The 23306-nt window shown below is 35.6% G+C and overlaps 1 protein-coding gene and 1 pseudogene across 10 annotated transcripts in view; both read right to left on the reverse strand.

The window, feature by feature from the left end:
- ROBO2 (roundabout guidance receptor 2) overlaps nt 1-23306 on the reverse strand; it is an 800464-nt gene that overhangs the window by 89346 nt on the left and 687812 nt on the right. For all 10 annotated transcript variants that reach the window (XM_069100506.1, XM_069100507.1, XM_069100511.1 and 7 more), the window contains exons 15-16: nt 15051-15282; nt 3390-3514 (exon numbers count right to left, since the gene is read on the reverse strand). In XM_069100506.1, the coding sequence (XP_068956607.1) occupies nt 3390-3514; nt 15051-15282 (357 nt within the window). The remainder of the gene's footprint in view (nt 1-3389; nt 3515-15050; nt 15283-23306) is intronic.
- On the reverse strand, nt 73-2445 carry LOC138171179 (small ribosomal subunit protein eS10-like; annotated as a pseudogene).

Raw genomic sequence — 23306 nt, forward strand, 5'->3', positions numbered from 1 at the left:
ATATTGTAGTGTGAAATGGGCATGGGTTAAAGACTTTTTTTTTCTTAATTTAAGCAGAAATTATGATATTACCCACTCTAAATGATAAGATATTCATTTCATCTAAAGTTCAACATGTATAGATAAACATCTCTGTGCTGTATTTCATTCAAGCAAATATTTACTTAAATTGTGTAAATATCAAAATTGGAATGGACCAACAGACATGTACATATTAGAGAGATACATGTTACACACATACATGTATACGCATATATTTTTGTATGGATATGTTCACGTGTAATTACTAGTATCATGGCAGATTAACAATGTCATATTTACATGAAGCTTTTACATTTCAAAGAACATGAATTGAATAGTGAAATGGCTAAATCAGTATAGTAGTAAACTGTATTAGAGAAGTTCTCTATTTGTGTTTATACAGATACACACATAGACCTTATGATGGTTAGGGGGTGGGTTATTGAAAAATTCCATGTACAGCTGATATTAAGACATTAACCCATTCTGGTTTCCTTAAAGTGTAATATCAGAAATGTGGTTTGTGGAAGAATTGCATTTCCTGAAAAATATAGATACAACCCATTACCAAAATATACTAGGTCTTTAAAAAGAAGCAAAAAGCCTCACAATAAAAATGGGTGTTGAAGAAAGTAATAGATTGATAAGGTTCTATGGATAGTTATCATTTATTGATAGATTTAGAACACATATCTTTATAGGAAAATAATAAGCATAAGATTAAGCCAATTATTAATAGGGCTCTCTCAAAAGGTTAAGCTGCTTTGAGTAATCTTAAATAAAGGATTAAGTCTCCTTTGAAAAAGCTAAATCCCAACAGCTAGAATAAGCCAACACAAGCATTCCTGGTAGACTAAATAATGCCTATAGATTAAGGAAACAGATTGAGTGATAAGAACTGTGTCTTTATCATGTAGATAATTTAGCTTAAGACCTATATCTTTATCATTTAATAATAGAGTAAGACTTATATCTTTGTAGAAATAAAGTAAATATGGAACTATAAGACTTTTTTTTTAAAAGAGGCTAACTTTCCTACCAGACAGAAAGAGGGCATTGATCAAAAGTTAAACAAGTTCTCTTTTTTCCCCCCAAATTTTATTCAATATAAAACATGTCTCTACAGTTTTTATTGAGGAGATTGACCACGTCCACGACCAAATCCCCCTGTAAATTGGAATTCTGTTGCTGACCCAGCCGCAACCTTGACCTTCCTGTCTGCACCAGGGGGAGCAGCATTTTGTCTGTATGTGTCTCTGTCACCTTCACCCCAAGTAAGTCATGCAGGTCGCTCGCCCTCCAGACTTTTGGGCCTTGGCCTTCCTGTCTCAGGACCAGAGCATGGCAGGAACATCTGCGGAGCGTGGCAGGCACAATCTCAGGGGTAAGGTGAAGGTAATCCCGGAGGGACTGAATGCCCTCATTGGTGAGGTACCAGCAGAAATGCCTCCATGTGAACTGTTCCCTAATGTAGCCATGAGACTTTAGAGACTGCATGATCTTCCTATGTGGAGACTGGGACCATTCTTGTCTGCCAGCTCTGGGAGCTTTGGCATGTGAACATCCTTCTTGGCTATCATTACTCCCTCCTTAAAAAGGAGTTCATAGTTGGCAATTCGGTTCTTCCTGGGCATCAACATCTTGGCAGCGGCAGTGGGTGCTACTCTAGATGGAGCCCAGGGTAGAAAGGTCAATTTCTCTTTTCCAGTGAATGTAAGTTAAATAATCTAATGTCAGTTTCTCTCAGACAACTGGGAAGATGGGAGTTGACCACTAGTTTAACCACCCTCTGAAGCAAGTTCCTTTTTCCAGACCCAGTTCCCTTATTCTCTGGGACTCTTTGCAAGCAAGAACTTCTAGGATGAGATTAAGAAATTCTAACTAGTCAAATGACTTGCCTTGTCCAATGGAAATGTGTTAAAAACAAGTTTCTGTAATTTTCAATTCCTCTTTTTTTTTATTGCGAAAATCATCTCTGTAAATCAGATGACCTGGTTTAATATGCAGATGAAGCCCTGCAAATTAAATTATACTCAGACGTTTTTTAGTTTAGTTAGTTTGTTTTTAATTTCAGATAATTAATTTTAGATTGTGGTGTGGAATCTGATATAAACCAGACAGAGATGAGAACTTGGTGTTTCGATCCTGACCATTATTTTCCCTTGAGATGGTGTCATGTATAAGTTACACGGCACCATGACAAACATTAAAGGTAAAGTTTTTATTCTTTAGTCAGTTGAGTTTTCTTGGCAAAGATACTGGAGTATTTTGTCATTTCCTTCTCCAGATCATTTTACAGATGAGGAAACTGAGGCAAATGAGGTTAAGGGACTTGTCCAGGGTTATATAGGTAGTAAGTATCTGAGGTCAGATCAAATTTGAACTCAGGGAGATGAATCTTCCTGACTCTATGCCTGGCACTCTATCTACTGTGCTACCAACTGCCCCAATGTAAAGTAGTAGGATTGATGATCTTGGGTTTTCAAATACCAGTGTTTATATTCCTTTCTCCTCAATGTATCTTCATTATAAGGAGACAGTGACATTTTTAATCAAACTGGGCATTATTATATTCATCAATTTATCCATATGAATAAGGAATTCCCTTATTATGATGTTATTTGAAAAAGTGCTTCTTCATGCATACTAAAAATAATAACATAATCTTTTGAATTAAATTCCAGTTTTCATCTTAAATTATAAATCCTTGAGCAGAAAATGCCTTTAATTCTGCTAAATGTTCTATGTTAAGCATAATAATGTTGTCACTCCATAAATATTTATCAATAGCTAAAATTATAGGTTTTCAATCACAGGTTTTCAATTTTTACAAGTATTAATGAGATTTGAAACACTCATTTTGTTGTACTCTAATTAGGGTGCATTTAGGATTTTATTCTTCCCAATTAGACATATTCTCTATATCAAATACAAAAGGCAGAAAAACATGGGGCATAAACTTTCTACACAAAATCAAAGCAATTCATTGGAAAGAAACAGCCGATTGTTTTTTTTTTCCTCCAAACAATGCCAAATTAAGTGTTTAATATTTTTTCACTATCAACTGATATGGCTAATTGAATCTCGATTATGTACCTCCGCAGAGTAAGAAGACCTACGTTCTAATTCCAGCTTTGTCATATATTAGTTGGGCAACTTTAGGTCACAATCTCTGTTCTGTTTGTCAGGAATGTCTTCCTTTACTACTGTATCCCACAAGGATATTCTGAGAATGAATCAAATAAAAACTTTAAGTGATAGTTTGTAGGAAAAATATATAATTACCAAACTCTACAATATCTATATCTAAATAGAATTTTCTGGAATAAAGTATATCTGGTAACTTTATATATATACTCTGACCATACCTTATATTCCTGGATAATTCCATTCTGATGATCTGGAGGAGGAGGGTCCCAGGAAACACTGATACTTGTGCTGTTGTGGTTTCCAACTGTCAGCACTGTGACAGATTGTGGGGGAGCACTTGGAGCTGCAGAAGAAGAAGGAAAAAGGAAACGAACATCATCAATCCAGCTGCCAAAGCATTACTTTTGCTTAAATAGTGTTAGTGTAAGAAGATCATACTCGAATTTCAAGTAATCCTGAATAGGCATGTATTACCCAGCAATGGCAATTTGGGAAAATGCAATGATAGCCTAAATGCAAAAATGGCAGACATGGAAATTTGAATACATGAAACTCTGCTATACCTACCACAGCACGGAGACATTAGGAAAAGATGTTTTCTCCTAGTACTAGCATAAGAAATTAGCACTGGAAAAAGTATTTAAAGTTTGTTAATCAGTTTTTTCAATTACATATATAGAAAGAGATTGCCACCTTTGTTCTAAAAAGCATGGTGATCTAATGGAGAAAAAATTCTGGTTGGAACAAATATGTAAGAAAGAAAGACTTGAATTAAAACAATTTCATCATTGCTTCCCCACAATTAAGTCATTTTACAAGACAGAGAAATCTTGAAAATCAAATGGTACGTTGAAAACTTTAGGGTTTAGACCAAGGGTAGGGAACTTGCAGACTTGAGGCCACGTGTGGCCCTGTAGGTCAAGTGTGTCACTCGGACCAGTCAAAGGTTTAGGCCATGCAGCTAAACAAAAATCAAACAAAAACTTGTTAGAAGTATGTTTTTAGGTATGTTGAGCCTGGGGCATGGTATGTGACAAGAGATAGGATATAACCCCTTAGTTGGCAAATGCTTTTCACGGAGATGTATCTCCCAAAGCAAACAGAGAAATGGCACAAAAATGCAATATAAATTACTTAATTATTTAAGAACTACAACAATCCTAAACAAAGCAGAAAGTTTAACAGTACTTTAAGAATTTCTCTTTAATATAAAAGATATTTGCTATATGTATTAGAATAATACTTTGATGAATTTATAAACTTCCATAGCTAGCAATGCAAGAGGGTCCAAATATTTGAAAAATATGATTGGTAATATATTACATGATGATACATTCACTGGCATATGGGCTAATAGGGTCACAAAACACTGCTTTCTGTTTTTCCCCTTTGTGAGAATCTCTCACAATTTGGCACCATGCTATAAATTCAATCACTTATCCTAGGCAATCATAGTTATTAAATACACCACCCTGAAAAATAACATTTTAAAAAGGTATTTCTCATTTCCCTTGATGCTTGTTTGTGGAGAACACCATGCCTGCCTCATGACAAGTCAATTATTACAATGTTCAAGCTTCTTTTTAGGTGTGGGAAGGAAACCAAGCCACAGCTCATTTTTTCCCGATACAACCCCACTGGATTCTATTTGTTACTTTCAAAAGGCAAAAGAGGTAGGAGATAAATAGATACTGAATTGTGACAAATGCCTGATCTAGAGAAGAAGTTCAACTAAGGAGAAATTGATTTTTGGAGTAGTCCTCAAAGGTAGTATTTCATATTAAATTAAAACTAGATAAAGGATTAGTTTCCCTTCCCCCTCTTCAACCTACTGCCTTTTCTGCAAAGGCTAAATGAATCAGAGGTTGACAAAGGTTATCCTATCACTATTCTGGAATATTTATTTTATTTGGATTTCCAAATATTAAAAAGAAAAATCTACTGATTTTTTAAGAGGATGATATTCTAGAAATAGTCACACAGATATCTGTATGCTTCAAATCACATCTAAAAATCATACTGTTTCTAAAGTGTCTGTCTCTAGCTCATTAAAATTCTTTTAAAAATCTTTTGAAATGTTTGATGAATTATAAGTTATTTAAATATGGAAAGGGGGGATAATCCAGCGATTATTTATTTATAGCAAATCATCTCATTTTGTATCAAAAAGACTTACAGAATATTTTCCTATTTGTCATATACAAGAGGTTTTTTTTAAGTGAATAAATGATAGGAAAGAAAAAGAAAAGAACTACCTAAATCTATACCAAGATCATATATTATCTTTAACCTATGTACAGTTAGGGAATAAAAAAATTCACTCAGAAACTTTTTAAATAAAATCAAATTGCCATTAATGTAGGAAATTACTTGGCAGAGCATGCTGCATTATGGAATTGAGAAAGCAAATGTTATTCCTTAGTATTCTATATAAATAAACCAGGAAGGAAAAGATGGTGCTTACTTACTCCATGCTCCATAATACCCATCCTATTTCTGACTACTTATTTTCAATTAAAAGCAATTCAACAAACAATTCATTAATTCCCTATTTATTTTTAATGATTATTGTTATTAAGCAAAAGCATTTTTAGTATTATTGGCACCAAAGGGCAGCCAAGAGAACATTAATAACCAACCACTCTAAAACCTATTTCTTTAACAGAATAAAATCTTTATGAGAATGAACAGCTCACATATAAAGAGAATCCTGGAGGAAAATGGAATAAAGGTACAGGTAAAGGATTCAGAAATAACTTTCTAACAACAAAGTACATCTTTAATCACAAAACTGACTCAAAAGGCTATAGAATACATGATTGCAACTATCATTATCTTTTTAAAAGTATTTGACTCAAAGTAAAATGCAATATCTTATTTCTTTTAAAAATATTTTTCTTGCCATCCCTTGCTTTCTTATCTACATTTTTTTTTTTGCTTTTCAGAGGGCAATTGGGGTTAAGTGAGTTGCCCAAGGTCACACGGCTAAGTGTCTGAGGCCAGATCTGAACCCAGGTCCTCCTGACTCCAGGGCTCTATTCACTGGGCCACCTAGCCACCCCCTCTTCTCTACATTTTCAATGCATTCTTGCAATCCTTACCTCCAAGATTTTTTTGTTGTTCTTTAGTCATGTCTGACCCACTGTGGCCCCATTTGGGGTTTTCTTGGCAAAGATACTGGAGTGGTTTGCCATTTCCTTCTCCAGTTCGTTTTATAGAAAAGGAATTGAAGCAAATGGGGCTAAGTGACTTGCCCAGGGTCAAACAGCTAGTAAGTGTCTGAGGCCAGATTAGAATTCAGGTTATCTTGACTCCAGAGCCTTGCACTGAATCACCTAGCTGCCACCTCCCAGATAGCCAACATTTATAACAAAGAATAAGAGCGGGGCTGGTGGAAAGTGAGCAAAAATTATAAACATATTGAAAAAGAGACATCAGTCCTTATATACAAAGTTAAACACACATAGTCACCCAGCCAATAAACATTTATTAAGCACCTACTATGTGTCAGGAACTGTGCTGTGCATTGGGGATAAAAAAAAATAAAACATAGTCCCTGTCCTCAAGGAGCTTGCTACCTAAGGGGAAACAATAAAAGGAAATTGAAAAGACACCGAGGGAGAAAGGAGCATGCACTAGAAAGGGAGTGATGAAGTCTCTGTTTTCTCTGGCCCTTCCCAGTTATAACATGGAGAGAGTTCTGAGGGGCCTTTGGAGCATACTCAGTTTGCCTAACATGGATTCCAGTGTCTCATCACATACACAGGGGCAGAACATTTTGATAGGCTTTAAAATTAGTAAGTCTGAGCCACAGTCATTTCTCTTAACTGCATTTCCCTGCTCTCCATCTTTTACTTAGGTTTCTAAGAAATTAGCTTGGAGATGTTTGTTTGTTTCTGTTATGTGTTGTTTGTCCTAGGTTTGAGGTGCGGGAGGTGCCCTGCACCTGGGCCTGGGGTTTTGAATCACGGTTTGAACTTGGAGTCTGAATGCAGACTGGCAAAAAACAGTGGGAAAAAAGACATCTTTGCTTTATTTCCGGAAAGCGTTTCCTGTTTCTTGCTAATAATGGTAACTTTTGATTTTAGGTAGAAATAGGAATATCTTTGGCTAATTTTCTTTGTATTTTTGCATTAATTAGTGTTGTATGTGATAGTGTTTTTTGCATCTGTTTATGAATTTGTATAGTTTGGGATATTTCTGTTTTTAATTATAATTATGTAAGTTGTTTTCCTAATATTAAACAATCTTTGTATCAGTGGTACAAATCTAATTTAATTAAAACTGATAGTGTTTTATTTAAATTGTCACAGTCTTTTTTCACTAAGAATTTATTTAAAAGTTTTAATAGATATTTATTAATCATATCAGTCTGTGCTGGTTTAGGTACTGGGACTATTTTATTGTTTTTGAATCACTTTTCAATTGTGTCTCTTTGTGATCCCATTGAGGTTTTCTTAGCAATGATACTGGAGTTCCTTCTCCAGCTCATTTTACAAATGAGGAAACTGAGTAATGCAAGGTTAAATGATTTGCCCAGGGTCACCCAGCTAGTATGTATCTGAAATCAGGTTTGAACTCAGGTCTTCCTCACTCAAGGAGTGACTCTATCTCCTGACACTATCCACTTCACTACCTAGTGGCCCATATTGGGACTATATTTATCACATAAAAAGAGTTTGATAATGTGCTTTATTTCTCAATTTCTGAGAATAAATTGTATAGTAGAGGTATTAATTGTGCTTTAAAATTTTGATTAAGTTTTCCTAAAAATCCATATGGGGTTCTCTTTCACCCTTTTAGTAATTCTTTTTAGGTAGTTTGATTTCCTCTTCTGATAGAAGATTGTTTAAAGTATCTATTGGGCATTCTGTTAATTAGGTTAGCATTCTGTCTTAATTTGTCTCTTGGGTCTCCTTTACTTCTTACATCTGGGCTGAATCAAGGTCTGATGCTTTTTTCTGAGTTAGGAGACATTGGGGAACATGCTCCAGGAAGAATTTCTAGTTTTGAAGGTGCTGAACCTCGGGTCAGGACTCAGTAAAAAGGTAGACTATAGATGGGCACATTCAAGGCTTCCTGCCCTTTGAGGGATGGACAGAAGTTAGAGATGATTCTGGTAGAGTCTTTGTAGCAGTAGCAATAACCCCACGATGGATGCTTGCATATGCTTTTGAATAGCTTTTGTTCCCACTGAGAGCATGAGGGTATGTAAGGGAAAAAATGAAGGAGGGTTGCTGAAAGGGTACATTAAGGATGAACTTCCAAGGATCTATTTCATAAGGATTTTTACTTTATAGGGGCTGTCTCCTCATGTGAATTAGGCTGTAAATATATCTAGTATATTTGGAGTGTTGGAGAATTGAATGGTTTGGATAAAATGATTGATCTTTAGTTGCATTTTAACATGCAGATATTAATACAACTCCAGAATCAAAGAGGCAGAGCCAAGATAACAGAGACAAGACAGGGACTTGTCTGAGAATTCCCCCAAAAACCTTTAAATAATGTCCCAAAACAAATTCTAGAGTGTTCAAATCCCAAAAATAATAGAGTGAAACAATTTTCCATCCCAAGAAAACTTAGAAGGTAAGCACGAAAGATCTGTTTCACCAGAGTGGGAGTGGACCTTAGTCCAATGCAGGCTGTACCAGCATGAACTGTGCCCTAGCAAACCAGGAGCAGGCCTTGGGGTCTACTGAATCAACAGTGGCAGTGGTGGTTTCAGGATCACTCAGCCTGTAGATGGCAAGGGGATCAGACAACTGGTCAGAAAGAAATTACAGGGGGTCCTTTTGCTCATAGTTGGACCTGGGTCATGGTCTCTGGGTCTCAGACCCAGGGAGAAGAGGAGTATAGCAGACCTTGTAGCAGCAGGGAAGTAGGCAACCTGGTCACAAGTCCAGGATGGAAAAGAGTGGTTGTGGTCACTCAAGGCCCAGTGCACAGTCCAGGACAGTAGTAGTAGTAAATACACCTCTCCCTACATCATACCACCTAGGAAGAATTGAAAACTTAGGTCCTCAGAATTATCTCTCAAAAGAATTGCAAAAAAGACCCTGAAGGTTGTGACAGTGCCTCCTCTACTCTGGAAGCCTAGTCCCATTTTAGTATTGAGCTAAATGTCAAGAAATAGACTGTAAAATGAACAAATAGCAGAGAAAATTCGTGCCTCTAGAAAGTTATTATGGTGACAAGGAAGATCAAATCACAAACTCAGAAGAAGACAACAAAGTCAGAACTCCTACATCCAAAGTCTAAAAGAAAAAATATGAATTGGTTGCAGATCATGGAAGATGTCAAGAAGGACATTACAAATCAAGTAAGAGAGGTAAAGGAAAAATTGAGAAGAGAAATGAGAGTGATGCAAGAAAATAATGGGAAAAAACCCTCTTTTACCTTGGGAGGCACAAAAAATACAGAAGAAAACACCATAAAAAAAATAGGCCAAACGATAAAAAGAGACATAAAAACCCACCCAAGAGAAGAATCCTTTGAAAAGCAGAATTAGCCAAATGGAAAAAGGAGTACAAAAGCTCACTGAAGAAAATAATTCTTTAAAAATTAGAATTGGGAGAGAAGATTCTGGGAAGATGGTAGAGTAGGTCAGAAAATTCCAAGCTTTCAAGATTTTCCCCCACAAAAGAGATAAAATAGAACCTCAGGGCAAACAAAGTGTCAGTAAAAATAAATAAGGATGGAGCAAAACAGGGGTCTTCCTGGGACAATTTGAGAAGGTCCAGATGAAGTTTGGTTGGGTTCCCTTGTTTGCATTAACAATAAGAAGCAACCCACTTTTACAAGAGGAAAGCCCTGGGGTTACCTCAGCCCCAGTCACAGGAACGTTTACTCCTCCCACCCTTAATAGTGAGAGGAGTTGGGTATCTGAGTCTGGGAAGATTGAGAGACCTCTGCTAACTAGCAACACCAGATCCAGCTGCGCTTAGAAGAGCAGGAGTAAGAAGGAACCAGCTTACACCCAGTTAGTGTAGAAGCAGTGGGGAAGAAAGCCCCTGGTTGTGGGCACTTACAGGATGTTGAAGGTTTGGCTTTGGTTCCAGGTTAGAAGGGAAAACTGGAGATCTGGGGCAAGAGGCACCATCTCCCATACCCCAGAGCTAACAGTGATTACAAAAATTAAGTTATTACCACTACACACACACACACAAAGGAGAAAGAATCCAACCATAGTAAGCAATCTTGGGAATAGAGAAGAATGGCGGTCATCTTCAGAGGATGATACTGAAGTAAAGAAACCCCCAAATTGTAACGTCAAATGGTCACCTACCCAAAAAGAATTGATAAAATCAAATCTTTAAAAAAGACTTTAGGGGCGGCTAGATGGCACAGTGAGTAAAGTGCTGGCCCCAGAGTCAGGAGGACCTGAGTTCGGTTCCAGCCTCAGACACTTAACACCCACACACACTCACACACACACAAAAACGAGTCATGTAACCTTGGGCAAGTTACTTAACCGCAATTGCCCTCCAAAAGGAAAAAAAAAAAGACTTTAAAAATCAAATGACAGAGATGGAAAAAAAAATAAGAACAATCCAAAAATAACAAGAAAGTTATGAAAAGAAAGTCAACTAATTAGAAAAGGAGATGCAGCATATTAAGGAAGAAAATGACATCTTGAAAATTAGAATTGGGCAAGAATTGAAAATTAGAATTGGGCAAGGTGAAGTCAGTGAAATTATAAGTGATCAAGAAACAATTAAAATATGGATAATGAAAAATTGGAATGGAATAGAAATTAAAACATCTTTTAAGAAAAAAACAACAGATTTGGAGGAGAGATTAAGAACACATGAAAATAATCATACTAGGGGCATCCAGGTGGCTCAACGAGTAAGAGCACTGGCTCCAGTGTCAGGATGACCTGGGGATCAAAGCCAGGCTCAGATTCTTAGCACCACACCCAGAAATAACTGGCCGTGTAACCTTGAGCAAGTTACTTAACCCTGATTGCTTTAAAAAAAATAATCAGACTAACTGAAAGTTATAAACAACAAAAAAAGAATCTTAATACAATAATACAAAAAAATAATTAAAAAAAATTGTCCTGAAGCATTAGAATAAGAGGGAAAGTAGAAATAGAAAAAAAATACATATCAATCACCACTTAAAAGAGATCCTATGAAAAAAACTTATAGGACTATCATAGTCAAATTCCAAAACCCCCAACTCAAGGACAAAATATTAAAAGCGTCAAGATTAAAACAATTTAAATATGATGGTGTCATGATTAGAATCACAAAAAGATTAGAATCAACACAAGATTGTTTTATAGTCTGTTTGAGGTTGTTCCAAATTGTTCTTCAGAATGGTCAAATCAGTATACAATTTCACTAACAGTGCATTATTATTTTAAAATTTATTGTTACATATTTTGAATTCTCTCTTATGCTCTGCGATGCACATGACGTGTTTTTTTTTTTCTTTCTTATTTTTTATTTAAGTTCCAATTTTTAGTTTGTTATTATGTTTTTTTTTTTTTCTCTATTCTGTATTTGTGTTCTGGTCTTTGAGTTTAAAATTAAAAAATAGAATTGGGCAAGTGGAAGGTAAAATAGACATTCAAAGATTGCACTGATCACCTCCTGAAAGAGATCCCTAAATGAAAACTTCCAGGAATATTGTAGAAATATTCCAGAGATCCAGTTCAAGGAGAAAATATTAAAAGCATAAAATAATGCTTTTGAAAAAATACCCTTTGACTCATCAATATCACTACTAGGCTTGTATCCCAAAGACAATAAAAACAAAAATGGGTATAAAAATATTTATAGCAGTTCTTTCAGTGGTGGCAAAGAAATGGAGATTGAAAGGATGTCTATAATTAGGGAATGTCTGAGCAAGTTGTTGTATATGATTGTAATGGAATATTATTATACTGTAAGAAATAATGAATACAGAAAAACCTGGAAAAACTTAAATGAAATGAGGCAAATGAAATGAGCAGAAACAAAAGAACATTGTACCCCATAACAACAATATTGCATAATGAGCTATACTGAATAATTTAGCTCTTACAGTGATCCATGACAATTCTGAAGGACTTAGGATGTAAGGTGCTGTCTGTCTCAAGAGAAAGGACCTGTAGAGCCTGAATACAGATCAAAGATATTTTTTCTTTTCCTTATGTTTTGTAGTTGTTTGGTTGTTGTTTTTTTCTTTGGCCTATGCTTTCTTTCATAGCATGATTTACTATGATGTGTTTTGTATAACTACATAAAATGTGTATATAAACTATATAAAATGTGTTTTGTATAACTACACGTGTATAATCTATACCAAATTGCTTGTCTTCTCAATGAAGAAGAAGAGTGGGAGAGAATTTGGAACTCAAGATCTGAAAAAAATGAATGTTAAAATTGCTTTTACATGTAATTAGGGAAAAATAAAACATGAAATACTAAAATATTATTTAAAAATAATTCAAGATTCCTTGATTGCTATAAACATAAACATAAGTCTGATCAATGATCCTGTATCAGCACTAAATGAGGTATAAAACAGGATCATTTATCCTAGCCCAGGGTGTTTGTCTCTGTCACAGAGGCCGTTTAACACTTCATAAATGGAAGATGGTGTCTCTAAAGATGGTAAAGTTTCCCAGATGTTCCTATTTGTGAATGTAATTTTGTTAAGTGCAACAGGACTCATGTTACTACAAGTACTCTAATGAAATTCATTACCAAAGAATACATACAAGAAAGTCCAAATGGATGAAGACTGTGCTATGACATATGGCTGTATATCTGTTTGCTGAGTTATTTCATTAGTACATCTAGAATGGATAGCCATTGCAGTTTTTCAGAGAATTAAAGAACTGAAAAGGAATAAGGGGGTGGGCAGAAGTCCATTTGGGATATTAAAATGATCCAGAATTCCTCTTCAGCACAAAATTCCACCTTTAAACACCTACATTCTTTCAGTAGTGATGTGTGGATATGAATAAGTGTTCACCATTATCTCTTAAGAATCAAAAGGGAATTGGTAATGCATATTACCAGTGATACCTCAGTAAAGCAAGAAGTTTCATAAAATACATATCCAAGAAATGTGTGGCTGGACAAGGATGAAAGCCAGGGATAACAGGTCTACAAATTGGGCACTGCTCTGGTGCCCACAAATATAAAGGGACCAAGAGGAAGGCCTCTACTACATTGAGTGGATCTTATATGGTGGCTATATGGGGAAACAACATAGAAGAAGACTTCACCAGATCCTGGGGGTATAATTAGGTGACAGATCCATTTACATATTAAAATATTAAGTAAGACATTATACGGGGAGATATGGAAAATAAATGGGGATAAGATAACTGGACAAACTACCTCCATCCCAAGTTAGGAAAATGTGCCTAAGACTAGTCAGATATAAAAAAGGAAAGGTGAAGGACAGTGTGGTTACTTCTGCTTGAGGAATCCTGGAGCCATCATGGAAGGGGTGGCACCTCAACTGGACCCTAATTTAGCAGTAGGACTGGATGAAAGAAGGACCAATAAAAAGACTGAAAAAAAAAAGAGGCTGGAGCCAAATTGTGAAGGTCTTAAATTCAAGAATAAAGAATTTGTACCTGGCAGGGATTGCAAATTCCTCATACCTGCTCATACCTGTGATTAGGAAGATTATTTTGGCAACTGTATGGAGGATGGATTAGAAAGGAGAGAATGGAGAAAGAAAACCAGTTTGGAACTATAACAACTGGTTCTGTGAAAGAAAATAAAAGAAGTCCTCCTTTATGGAAGAGATGGATTTGAGAGATTTTGTGGAGATAAGATGTGGGAGTGAGGAAGATAGAAGAGACAAAAATGACTGGGAGAATAAATAGTAGTACCAGCCATTGAATGAAGAAAGCTAGGAGATGGTACAGGCTTTTATAGAAACATGAGCCATTTTTAACATAATAAGTTTGAGGTACTGATAAAACAACATGGCAGTTTCTAGTTGACAGTAATGCAGCTGGATTTCAATGGGAGTGTTGAGGCTATTGGTATAGATTTGGAAGTAATTTGCATAGAAGTAATAACTGAAGCTATTGAAGTCTGAAATTGTAAAGACAGATGCTTAAGACATGCTAGTTGTCCATACTTAGCAATGGTGATTGGGAAAGATCAGTCAGGAGAATACAAAGACTGGGCATAAAAGTCAAGAAGTGAGAGAGGATCAAATTGAGAATTGTTAACAGATTTAAGGGCTAGGGAGGAGTCAATAAGGACAATGGATAAATGGTCACTGGATCTGGCAATTAAGACTATGATATCTTTAGAGGAAACGGTTTCTGTATAGTGATAAAGCCAGAAGTGATGCTATAGCAGATTGAGGAAAGAGTAAATAGTAAGGAAATAGAGGCAGCAAGTAGGGGATATTTTTTAGATTTAAATTTAGGAATACAGAAATAGAATGACTTTAGGCAGTATCAGGGTCAACATTTTTCTCAAAGTCTTAAGTCTCCTCATCATGAAATGAATAAATGAACACAATAGAAATCAATTTAAAACAGATGTGAAAAAAAATCATCCAACGGGAGAAAAAATGGTTAATATTAAATTCCAGCTAAATAACTTCAGCCTAATAAGCTTGTCACAAATGTTAAATCTCTAAGAACAAGAAAAATTCAAACTTTATGAAAACTAATTTTTGTCAAACAATTATTTACAGGTTGTTATTACAACATATCTGTCTTCATTTCCCAAAGCAAATGAAGGAAAGGGAAATTTAAAAATTCTTTATTTTAAGTCGACATTTTCCACTTTTGATGATCATAGCCTAGCTCTAAGTATAGATGACTAAAAAGTAATTAACAAAAAAATAAAAAATTGCCTTTATTATTATCTTAGTAAGATTTCATAGCAAATTTCAATACCAACCTTCCTCAGTAGTACGGGCTGACTTTGATTCACTGTCCATTCCTTGAAACTCATTAAAATATGGCCGAATTTTAATTTCATAAGTCACTCCTTTTTTTAGATTAACTAGAACAGCACTGCGCTCTGTAGGCACTTTAGCATCTAAAGTCTGCCATGTTGATGGAGATTGGAGTCCCGATGTCTGACGGTACAAGACTCGATAGCCTTGTATAAATTGGGGCTGACGATCAACCTGAAATACACCGAGAAGAGCATTAAATAGAAATCAGTTATGTTTGTGTGACCTTGGGAAGAAATTAACCTGTTTCTGTGCTTAGTTTCCTCACTAGTAGAATGAAAGGCTTTAATTTTAAGGTCTTTTCCAGTTCTGAATCTACTGGGAGCAGTGAGGCTGGATATGCCATGCAGCATAAGTAAAGAGCAATAATGACCAATTTTGTTGTTTGAAACTGAAGAGGAAAGAAAAAAAACAGATTTTATAATTCTTTGTTTTCTTTTATTCCCTTCACATTTATTTATTTTATTTTTAAATTATAGAATAAAAGAAGATTTGTGTTCAATGAAGGCACAAATACTATTCTGCACATGATAGGAACTTAACATGGTTACTGAATTGATTCTACATTTATTAAAAGAAAAAAAAAAGCTCTCCAGACTTTAACTACCATGCCATGCGGATATTTCTCTTCCTTTTCCACCCTCTTTCATGTTTCTTTTAAATGCTCTCTATATGATATTAGTAGCTAAGCAACGTGAGGACAGAGTCTGTCTTTTTGTTCATATTTGCATTCCCAATACATCAAAATGCCTGTGTTCACTTATTAAGTAAACTTTATAAATTTATAAATTCTTGTTTACTTGTCCTTAAAAACAATTATATGGAACTCTGATTAATCATACTAATTAAATGTTACTACAGCACAGGTAATTGAATGCAACACATAATCCCCAAAGCATATATTTGAAATATTCTGCATGATTTTTTTTTCTTTTCAGCATATTTAGCTTTGTAATGGCAAATTTGGTCATCTTTAAATAGATCCAGAGAAAGTGAGATAAGAGTATGAGGAAAAGTGAAAAATTTTCGCAAGTTTAAAAATATATTAGGTAAACTATGTGCAAAGAGTTGAATTCAATCTGTTTAATTCAATTTAACAAACATTTACTGTATCTAATACATTCAAGGCAGTATTATTTGGGAAGAATGATAAGATTTGTCATCAGATGACCTAGGTTCATAAATCAGGGCCTCTCACTGATACTTATCTGTGTGACCTTAGGAAGACATTAAATTTATTTCTGTGCCTCAGTTTCCTCCCTGGTAAAATGAAAGGGTTGAACTTTAAGGTCTTTTCCAGTTCCAAATCAGAGAGTTTGGATATCCCATGCAGCATGAATTAGGATGGGTCTGTGTGGGCCATCACATTAAACATATTTGCAGATAAACTTATACCCTTGACACATAGTTTGACTGTGGTACTTTCTGTGAATGCAGTCTGATCACACATGTGCTCTAGCCTCTAGTTAAAGTGTGTGTGTATAATTATGAGGCTTCTAATTGGTCCTGATGGGGTACAGGATCTGGGAACTCCCTAGAACTCTCCTTGAATATTTCCACTTAATCTGGCCTTTAATTACCACTGTGCCCAATTCTCTGTTACTTGTAAACTAGCCTAGCCCACCACATTCTGTTATCTCCAGATAGCCTTCAGCTACTTGCAACCCTTAATCTCATTCTCTTGGGTCCAGGCCAACCTCTAGTCACCCCAGTGTATTGGCCAACCCTAGATGCCTATCACCTTTTTGTATATGGATACATCTTGGCCTCCATTAAGGTACTGAAATTCAATCTGGCTTGCTTGCATTAGCGATACAAATGCTCAGATTCCTTAAGAGTATACCCAGTATGGCAGATCTTTAATAAATTTTGTTTTTCCTTGGCTAAAAGAAGACTTGAGTAAAGTTCATTCAGGTAGAACTGGAAAGTTGGTATTTTAGGGTCCCAGCACCTCTAAACCTCAACAGTCTCTTAGTGCCTTTGATGGAGCCAGGGAGTTTTTTGTCAAAGATGATTGACCACAGAACAAGGAGGGGCCACCTGTTCACTAATCTTTAAAAGTACAAGCAATCAACAGAATTATTTACTCTTTCATCCTCTTTGGAATCTTTTTCTCTATACTCCTGAAATGAAGGGTAAGTGGGATTGCTTCAAGCCCCTGGCCCGGCAATTTGAACATGGCAGCAAAAGCATGTCCCTATCTAAATGAGCCTGAAAGTGAATTACGGGACCCTATATGCCATGTTTGTGTGTGTGTATGTGTGTGTGTGTGTGTGTGTGTGCTTTTCCTGAGCACAGATGATCATATGACAACTATGTGGTGCTCCTAGACTTCACAGCAAACATCAATCCAAGGTATCAGGAACTCCTGTTTTCAAGCATGGGGTATCAATCTTCTTGCGACATGTAGAATTAGAACTGGAAAAGACCTTAAAATTCAACCATTTCATTTCACTAATGAAAGCCTAAGCCAGAGCATGGCTCCCTAGAAGACAGGAAGTTTGAACAAGTAATTTAAATAGTACAGATCTGACATGAACGTGAAATATGCATGAAAGAGTATCATGTTTTAATATTTTAAGTATCAACCCCCAAGGAGAGTAAAATAAGAATTAGGGGTTCTTATTTCGTATGTCAAATATTTATCAAAACATCTTTTTGAAATTTTTTTTCTGTTTTGAGCATTTTTCATGTGTGTGAGGGGAATAGGGGGAAAAATTAATAGCTCTTATATACCTGATCAATTTTGTATATCGACCACCATTCCAGAAAGTACCCTGTAAATCTCTTTTGGGGAGAACTGAGAAAGGAATCATGCCTAAGTTTTGTTGAATAGATTTTCCCAAGTTTTACTCTGGGGTGGAAGATTCATGAACCAGATTGGGGGTGGGGCAGAAGGGGAGAGAGAAAAGGATGTTTTTCAAAGGTCAGGCTTCTTTAGGATTTAACCTGATCTTTTTGAGGTCTAGAGCTTAGGTTTCTTTGTGGGAGAGAACATCACCTCCTCCACCTCCACCTGGTTGTGATCTCAGATACAACTCTATGATTCCGTGTCTAACTGTAAGGCAGTTTATCCTCATGGTGAACTTTATCCTACTCATTCCCTTATAACTAATGGTATGATGAAGTTTAATTTTCCTTATTCCCTTATAAGTTCCAGCAACTAAAACTAATTTTCATCCTCCAAAATAAAGCAGACTATTATCCCTCATGATTCTCAAATGCCCTTACAGATTTCTTTTCACCTTACCTTTCCCAGAGCCACCTAGGTGGTAGAGAGAATGTTAGGGCTAGAGTCAGAAAGACATGAGTTCAAATCTAGTCTCAGACACTTAGCAACTATATGACTCTGGGCTTGTCACAATTTTTTTCCTCTTTGGTTTTCTGATCTATGAAATGCTATGACCCTGAATGATCCAGTATTCTCCATCATTTCCCAGCCACTTCCACACCGCATTGCCTTCATTCCAGCAATCATCGTTGCCACTTCTTGTCCTACCTTTAATAGCCAGGGCTCTTTTCACTTTGGCTAATGCAGAAACGGGCCTCCATGCTATTCCCCAGCTATCTTTCTACCATTAGAAAGTCCTTTGAGGCCTGAAACTGTTCTGCTGGTAGTATTTGTCTTTTCAGTACTTAGCACAGGGCCTGGCATATAGTAAGTGCTTAATAAATTATTAATAAACTCTCTCTCTCTGTCTGCCTGTCTCTCTGTCTGTCTGTCTGTCTCTGTCTCTGTCTCTCTGTCTGTCTCTCTCACCCCTCCCTCCCTTTCTGTATTTAAATAATGGTGTGATGATCCAGCTAAGCTTTCTTTTCTGAAGACTAAACAGCACCAGCTCCTTTAAGTGATCTTTGAATGGTATTGTGTCTAATCATTACTAGTCACAATTGATTTAGCACAAGTGGAGGAGAATCTCAAGGTCTCTTTGAAGAACTTTATTATCAATTGTGAAATGTCGAGCTGCTAGAACAGGACTGCCCAGCACAGCACGCCCACATCAAAGAAGGTGCTGTACTTTATGAGCAAAGCAGAAAAGCAATAGCTCAAAAGAAAGACGAGATGGGCAAATCTAGAAACGTCTCCATCCCGAGTCTTCAAATGGACTATTTATGTTTGACCTGTGGCACAACCTTCTGAGCTCATATTGGTCTGATTAGCCAGTCACGCCATTTTGGTCCTTTTCAAGGACAAACATCAAGACAGCGACTGGTCAATCAGACCAGTTTTTAATTCCCTTTAGGAAATGTGCCAGGCAGATCTAGTCACAGTACTCACGATGTAGTCGGATCAAGGTAGAATGTGTCAGGACAATCTCTTTACTTGCTCTGAATAATGGACTTCAATTAATCTACGTTAAGATCAAATTATTTGATGATACCAAAATTCTCTTGACATGTTCTAATACCAAAGGAAATTTGACCTAGGTTTCAAGTGATTCAAGAATAGTCTCCCATTAACTATCCATGTGACCTTGGGTGAGACTTAAATTCAAACAAGGTTTTGATGGAGTCAATAACATATCCTTTGCCCTCAACCTATACCTATATCTTAGTGATGTCCTAGATGCATATCTTTGCTATAGTAAATAAATCATTTTATGTGAACTGCTGAATGACCTACACGTATCTCATTTCATTCTAACATAGTGTGTGCATTTTTTTTGCGTGTATGCATGTGTGTGGGTGAAAGCATGCATACCTATGTGTCCACTGGGTTTGTCTTTGTCCTAACTACCAAAGGACTGGTCCATGTAAATGTCAGCTAAGAAAAGAGTAGAAAACTATGGAGTGGGAAGAGAAAGATGGTTGATTCAAGCAGAATTCAAAGAGATAGGAAGGGAAATCAGTCAATTGTAAAGTTTAAGAGCTGTAGTTTTAAAGTGGAGTTGGGAGGACCTGAATTGAAATCCAGCCTCAGACACTTGACACACTTACTAGCCGTAAGACTTTGGGCAAGTCACAACCCCAATTACCCTCCAAAAAGCAAAAGAATAAAAATAAAATAAAATACTCCTATATTTTCCAACTACCTATCTGTGTGAAGTCAGATTTTCTTTATATGTAACAAAAACCTATCACAACAAGTTGAATATAGATGCAGAAATGAGAATTTTGCTGTTTTTTAAAAAGTCGTGCATGAAAGAGATTTTGCAAAGATATGCAAAACAATGCAATTCCTCACTCTTTTTGTTTTGGAAAATATTTTTCATAAAACTTACTTTGGTAACATGAAATCATGTATTATTTTTAAATAAATTAATTCATATTTTCCAAATTTATCTTTAGAGATTGTTAGAGTTGGGACCTCCATTAAAATTCTACTCTGTTGGGGGTAGCTAGGTGGCACAGTGAATAGAGCACCAGCCCTGGACTCAGGAGGAGCTAAGTTCAAATCCAACCTCAGACACTTAACACTTACTAGCTGTGTGACCTTAGGCAAGTCACTTAATCCTAAATGCCCTGCCTTCCCCCCTGCAAAAAAGCAAAAAAAAAAAAATCTACTCTGTTGCCTCTTCATGGAATAAGGCAGACCCTGGGTTTTCAAAGATCATGGCAATGAAATGAAAATCTATTATTTACCTGCCTGGAAAGTCATAAAGTACGTGTCTGGAAAAGAAATATTATTTTTATTTGTCAACAATCAATCTAGTCAAGTTTTAAGAGGTGCATCAACCCAATGATGTGATTTCCAGTACAGAACTCAAGGCTTAGAATGTAGAAACATCTAAACAGCTTTTTTTATTTTATCACTTTGAAGAGCCTTCACTCTACTCAAGCCTAGAATTCTTTACTATTTTTTTTCTTGCTAATAACCAAGATGTTTCAAAGTATGGAAGGAGAGAATACTTTATAAACAAAGTGATATGGTTTTGAACATGAACAATATCATTTCAGATAGCATTTTTATGCCCATCAGCACACTTTCTCTTGAGAATTGTAAGAAAATGTAATAATCAGTCATCACTGTAAAATAAGAGAATGTGATGCAAGTTACATTACAGAGTAAAGTCTGTTCAGGGTCATGTTGTAACTTCAAAAGGAAGTGGGGCCCTCAGCTGTTGAACATCTATTTTTATGTCCTCAGTGATTTTAAGAACAAGAATACTTAATGTACTGCTACTTTATAGAAATACTTAATCAACCATTAAAAGAACACTGTGGTTTTCTTTATTTAAAATTCCAAAATTAAATGACATATTTCATGAAGTATTTGTATTTAATACATCATGACCCACCTGCTTCCACAAAAAATCAAACAACATGGCATATATTTACTTCTGGGGGCTGGGTTGAAACTAGGGTTTGAACAGTTGAAACTTTTATTATTCCAGTTTTATTTGGATAGTTTTTAATATAGATATAATTCTTAAATTTTTCCACAGATCTTGACTGGAAATTTTCTTAATTTGCCATCTTTTGGCACTTTTTCTTTAACCCTAGCATTGTTCTTATGATAAAGAAAGAAAAAGTAATAATAAAAATGCTAGTTGTTTTAAACTTTTAATACCTAAATTTTGTTTGAAATCCTGCAGTCTGAGACTTCCCTACTTTAAGAATTCCATAGCTACCAAACCCATAGAGTTAGATATGGAACCTTTTCTATTTAGATTATCTAGGGGGGTGATTCCACTTTTACAGATGAGCCTGAACAAGCAGGATTTCCTTCACCCTCTTGATAGTTCTCTAACCCCTCAGAGATTTTTTAGAATTAGCGCTACACTTTTTTGGGGATATATCAAGAATATAGGAGCCTTGAACTAAAGACTGAGTATATTTTGTTTTGGTGTTTATCAGATTAACTATTTTGTTTCTTTAATATGTATATATGTATATTATAGAATACAAATATATATATATATACACACACATATTTGTGTATATTCCTAACGGTTTGTTGTTATGACATTCAAACAAGTCAAACAAGAAGCAAAAAGTTAAATTTATGAAGTCAAATAGAGATCTTTCATCAAAATTGTCACTGTTAAAAAACCCTGCAACATGTTACAACAACATTATGTTTGCATTTTATAAACTTCTCTACATTCACTTTAAGTGAGTTTATGCAGTCAAAGAGAAGCATAACTCACAATAATAGCTTGTTAATACTGAAAGAAGCAAGCTGTGTTTTTAAGAAGAACATTAAGCAGCTGTTTCCAGATGAAGGGAGTCGGTAAATCAGGGTAAATTGGTTTTATCCATGTTTTATTTTCATTAATTAAATGTTTTACAGACTTTATGAACCTCATGTTTATGACAAAATGTTGCTTTGCCCACTTTACTGTACTCCTTAAACCACAGCATAATGGTGACCTACTTAATAACTAAGCTAGTATGAAGTGTTCTAACTTGAATTTATGTGGTTGCCATAGTTTTGTCCAGGGGGTAAAACCTAAAAAGTTGTTACAGGAGGAAGAAAAAGTAAAATGTTTGAACATATTTTATTAAAGAGATAGTACTGTTTATGCAGCATATGTAGATCATGCTGTCGATTTTAAGAGTTAATTTTGATAGGTGAATATTTTTAGGTTATAACATAACCTTCAGGCTTTAATGTATATGTTTTAAAATGTTATATTCATGAACATTTATATTATGAAGAACTTTATCTTTTGTAAACCAATTGCCTATGGTTGAATTGCTATTACATTGCAATTTAATAATAATCTAAGGGGAAGAGATACTTAATGACACTCATTTTCCAAATACATCTCTGGATCACATCTCTTCTATACCTTCTCATCTTATGGTGACTTTTTTCTTCCTACTCCTATTGAAATCATTAAAGACCAAAATGTGAAGTCTAAAATTTCTTTAATAAAATCTTTTAACTGACTTTTTAAGTAAATAGTTCTTTGTTGTTAATAATCTACAATCAACTTTCAGGCACTTTTGTTATTTAGTCCTGTCAAACTCTTCCTGACCCCATCTGAGATTTCCTTGGCAAAGATACTAGAGTGGTTCCCCATTCCCTTCTCTAGCTTATTTTACAGATGAGGAACTGAGGCAAAAAGGTTTGTGAGACTTGCTCAGGGTCACACTGCTAGTAATTGCCTGACATCAGATTGAAACACTGGATGATGAGTCTTTCTCAATTCCAGGCCCAGTACTCTCTCCACTGGGTCACTTCCAGGCACTCTGCATCTCCCCATTACTCTTTTTAAACTTGTACCTTTAATTTTTCAGAAACCACAATG

The sequence above is a fragment of the Petaurus breviceps genome, unplaced genomic scaffold (genome assembly GCF_028583685.1).
Source record: "Petaurus breviceps papuanus isolate PSGF00001 unplaced genomic scaffold, PetGlider_PUasm1.0 419, whole genome shotgun sequence".
Taxonomy (NCBI): domain Eukaryota; kingdom Metazoa; phylum Chordata; class Mammalia; order Diprotodontia; family Petauridae; genus Petaurus; species Petaurus breviceps.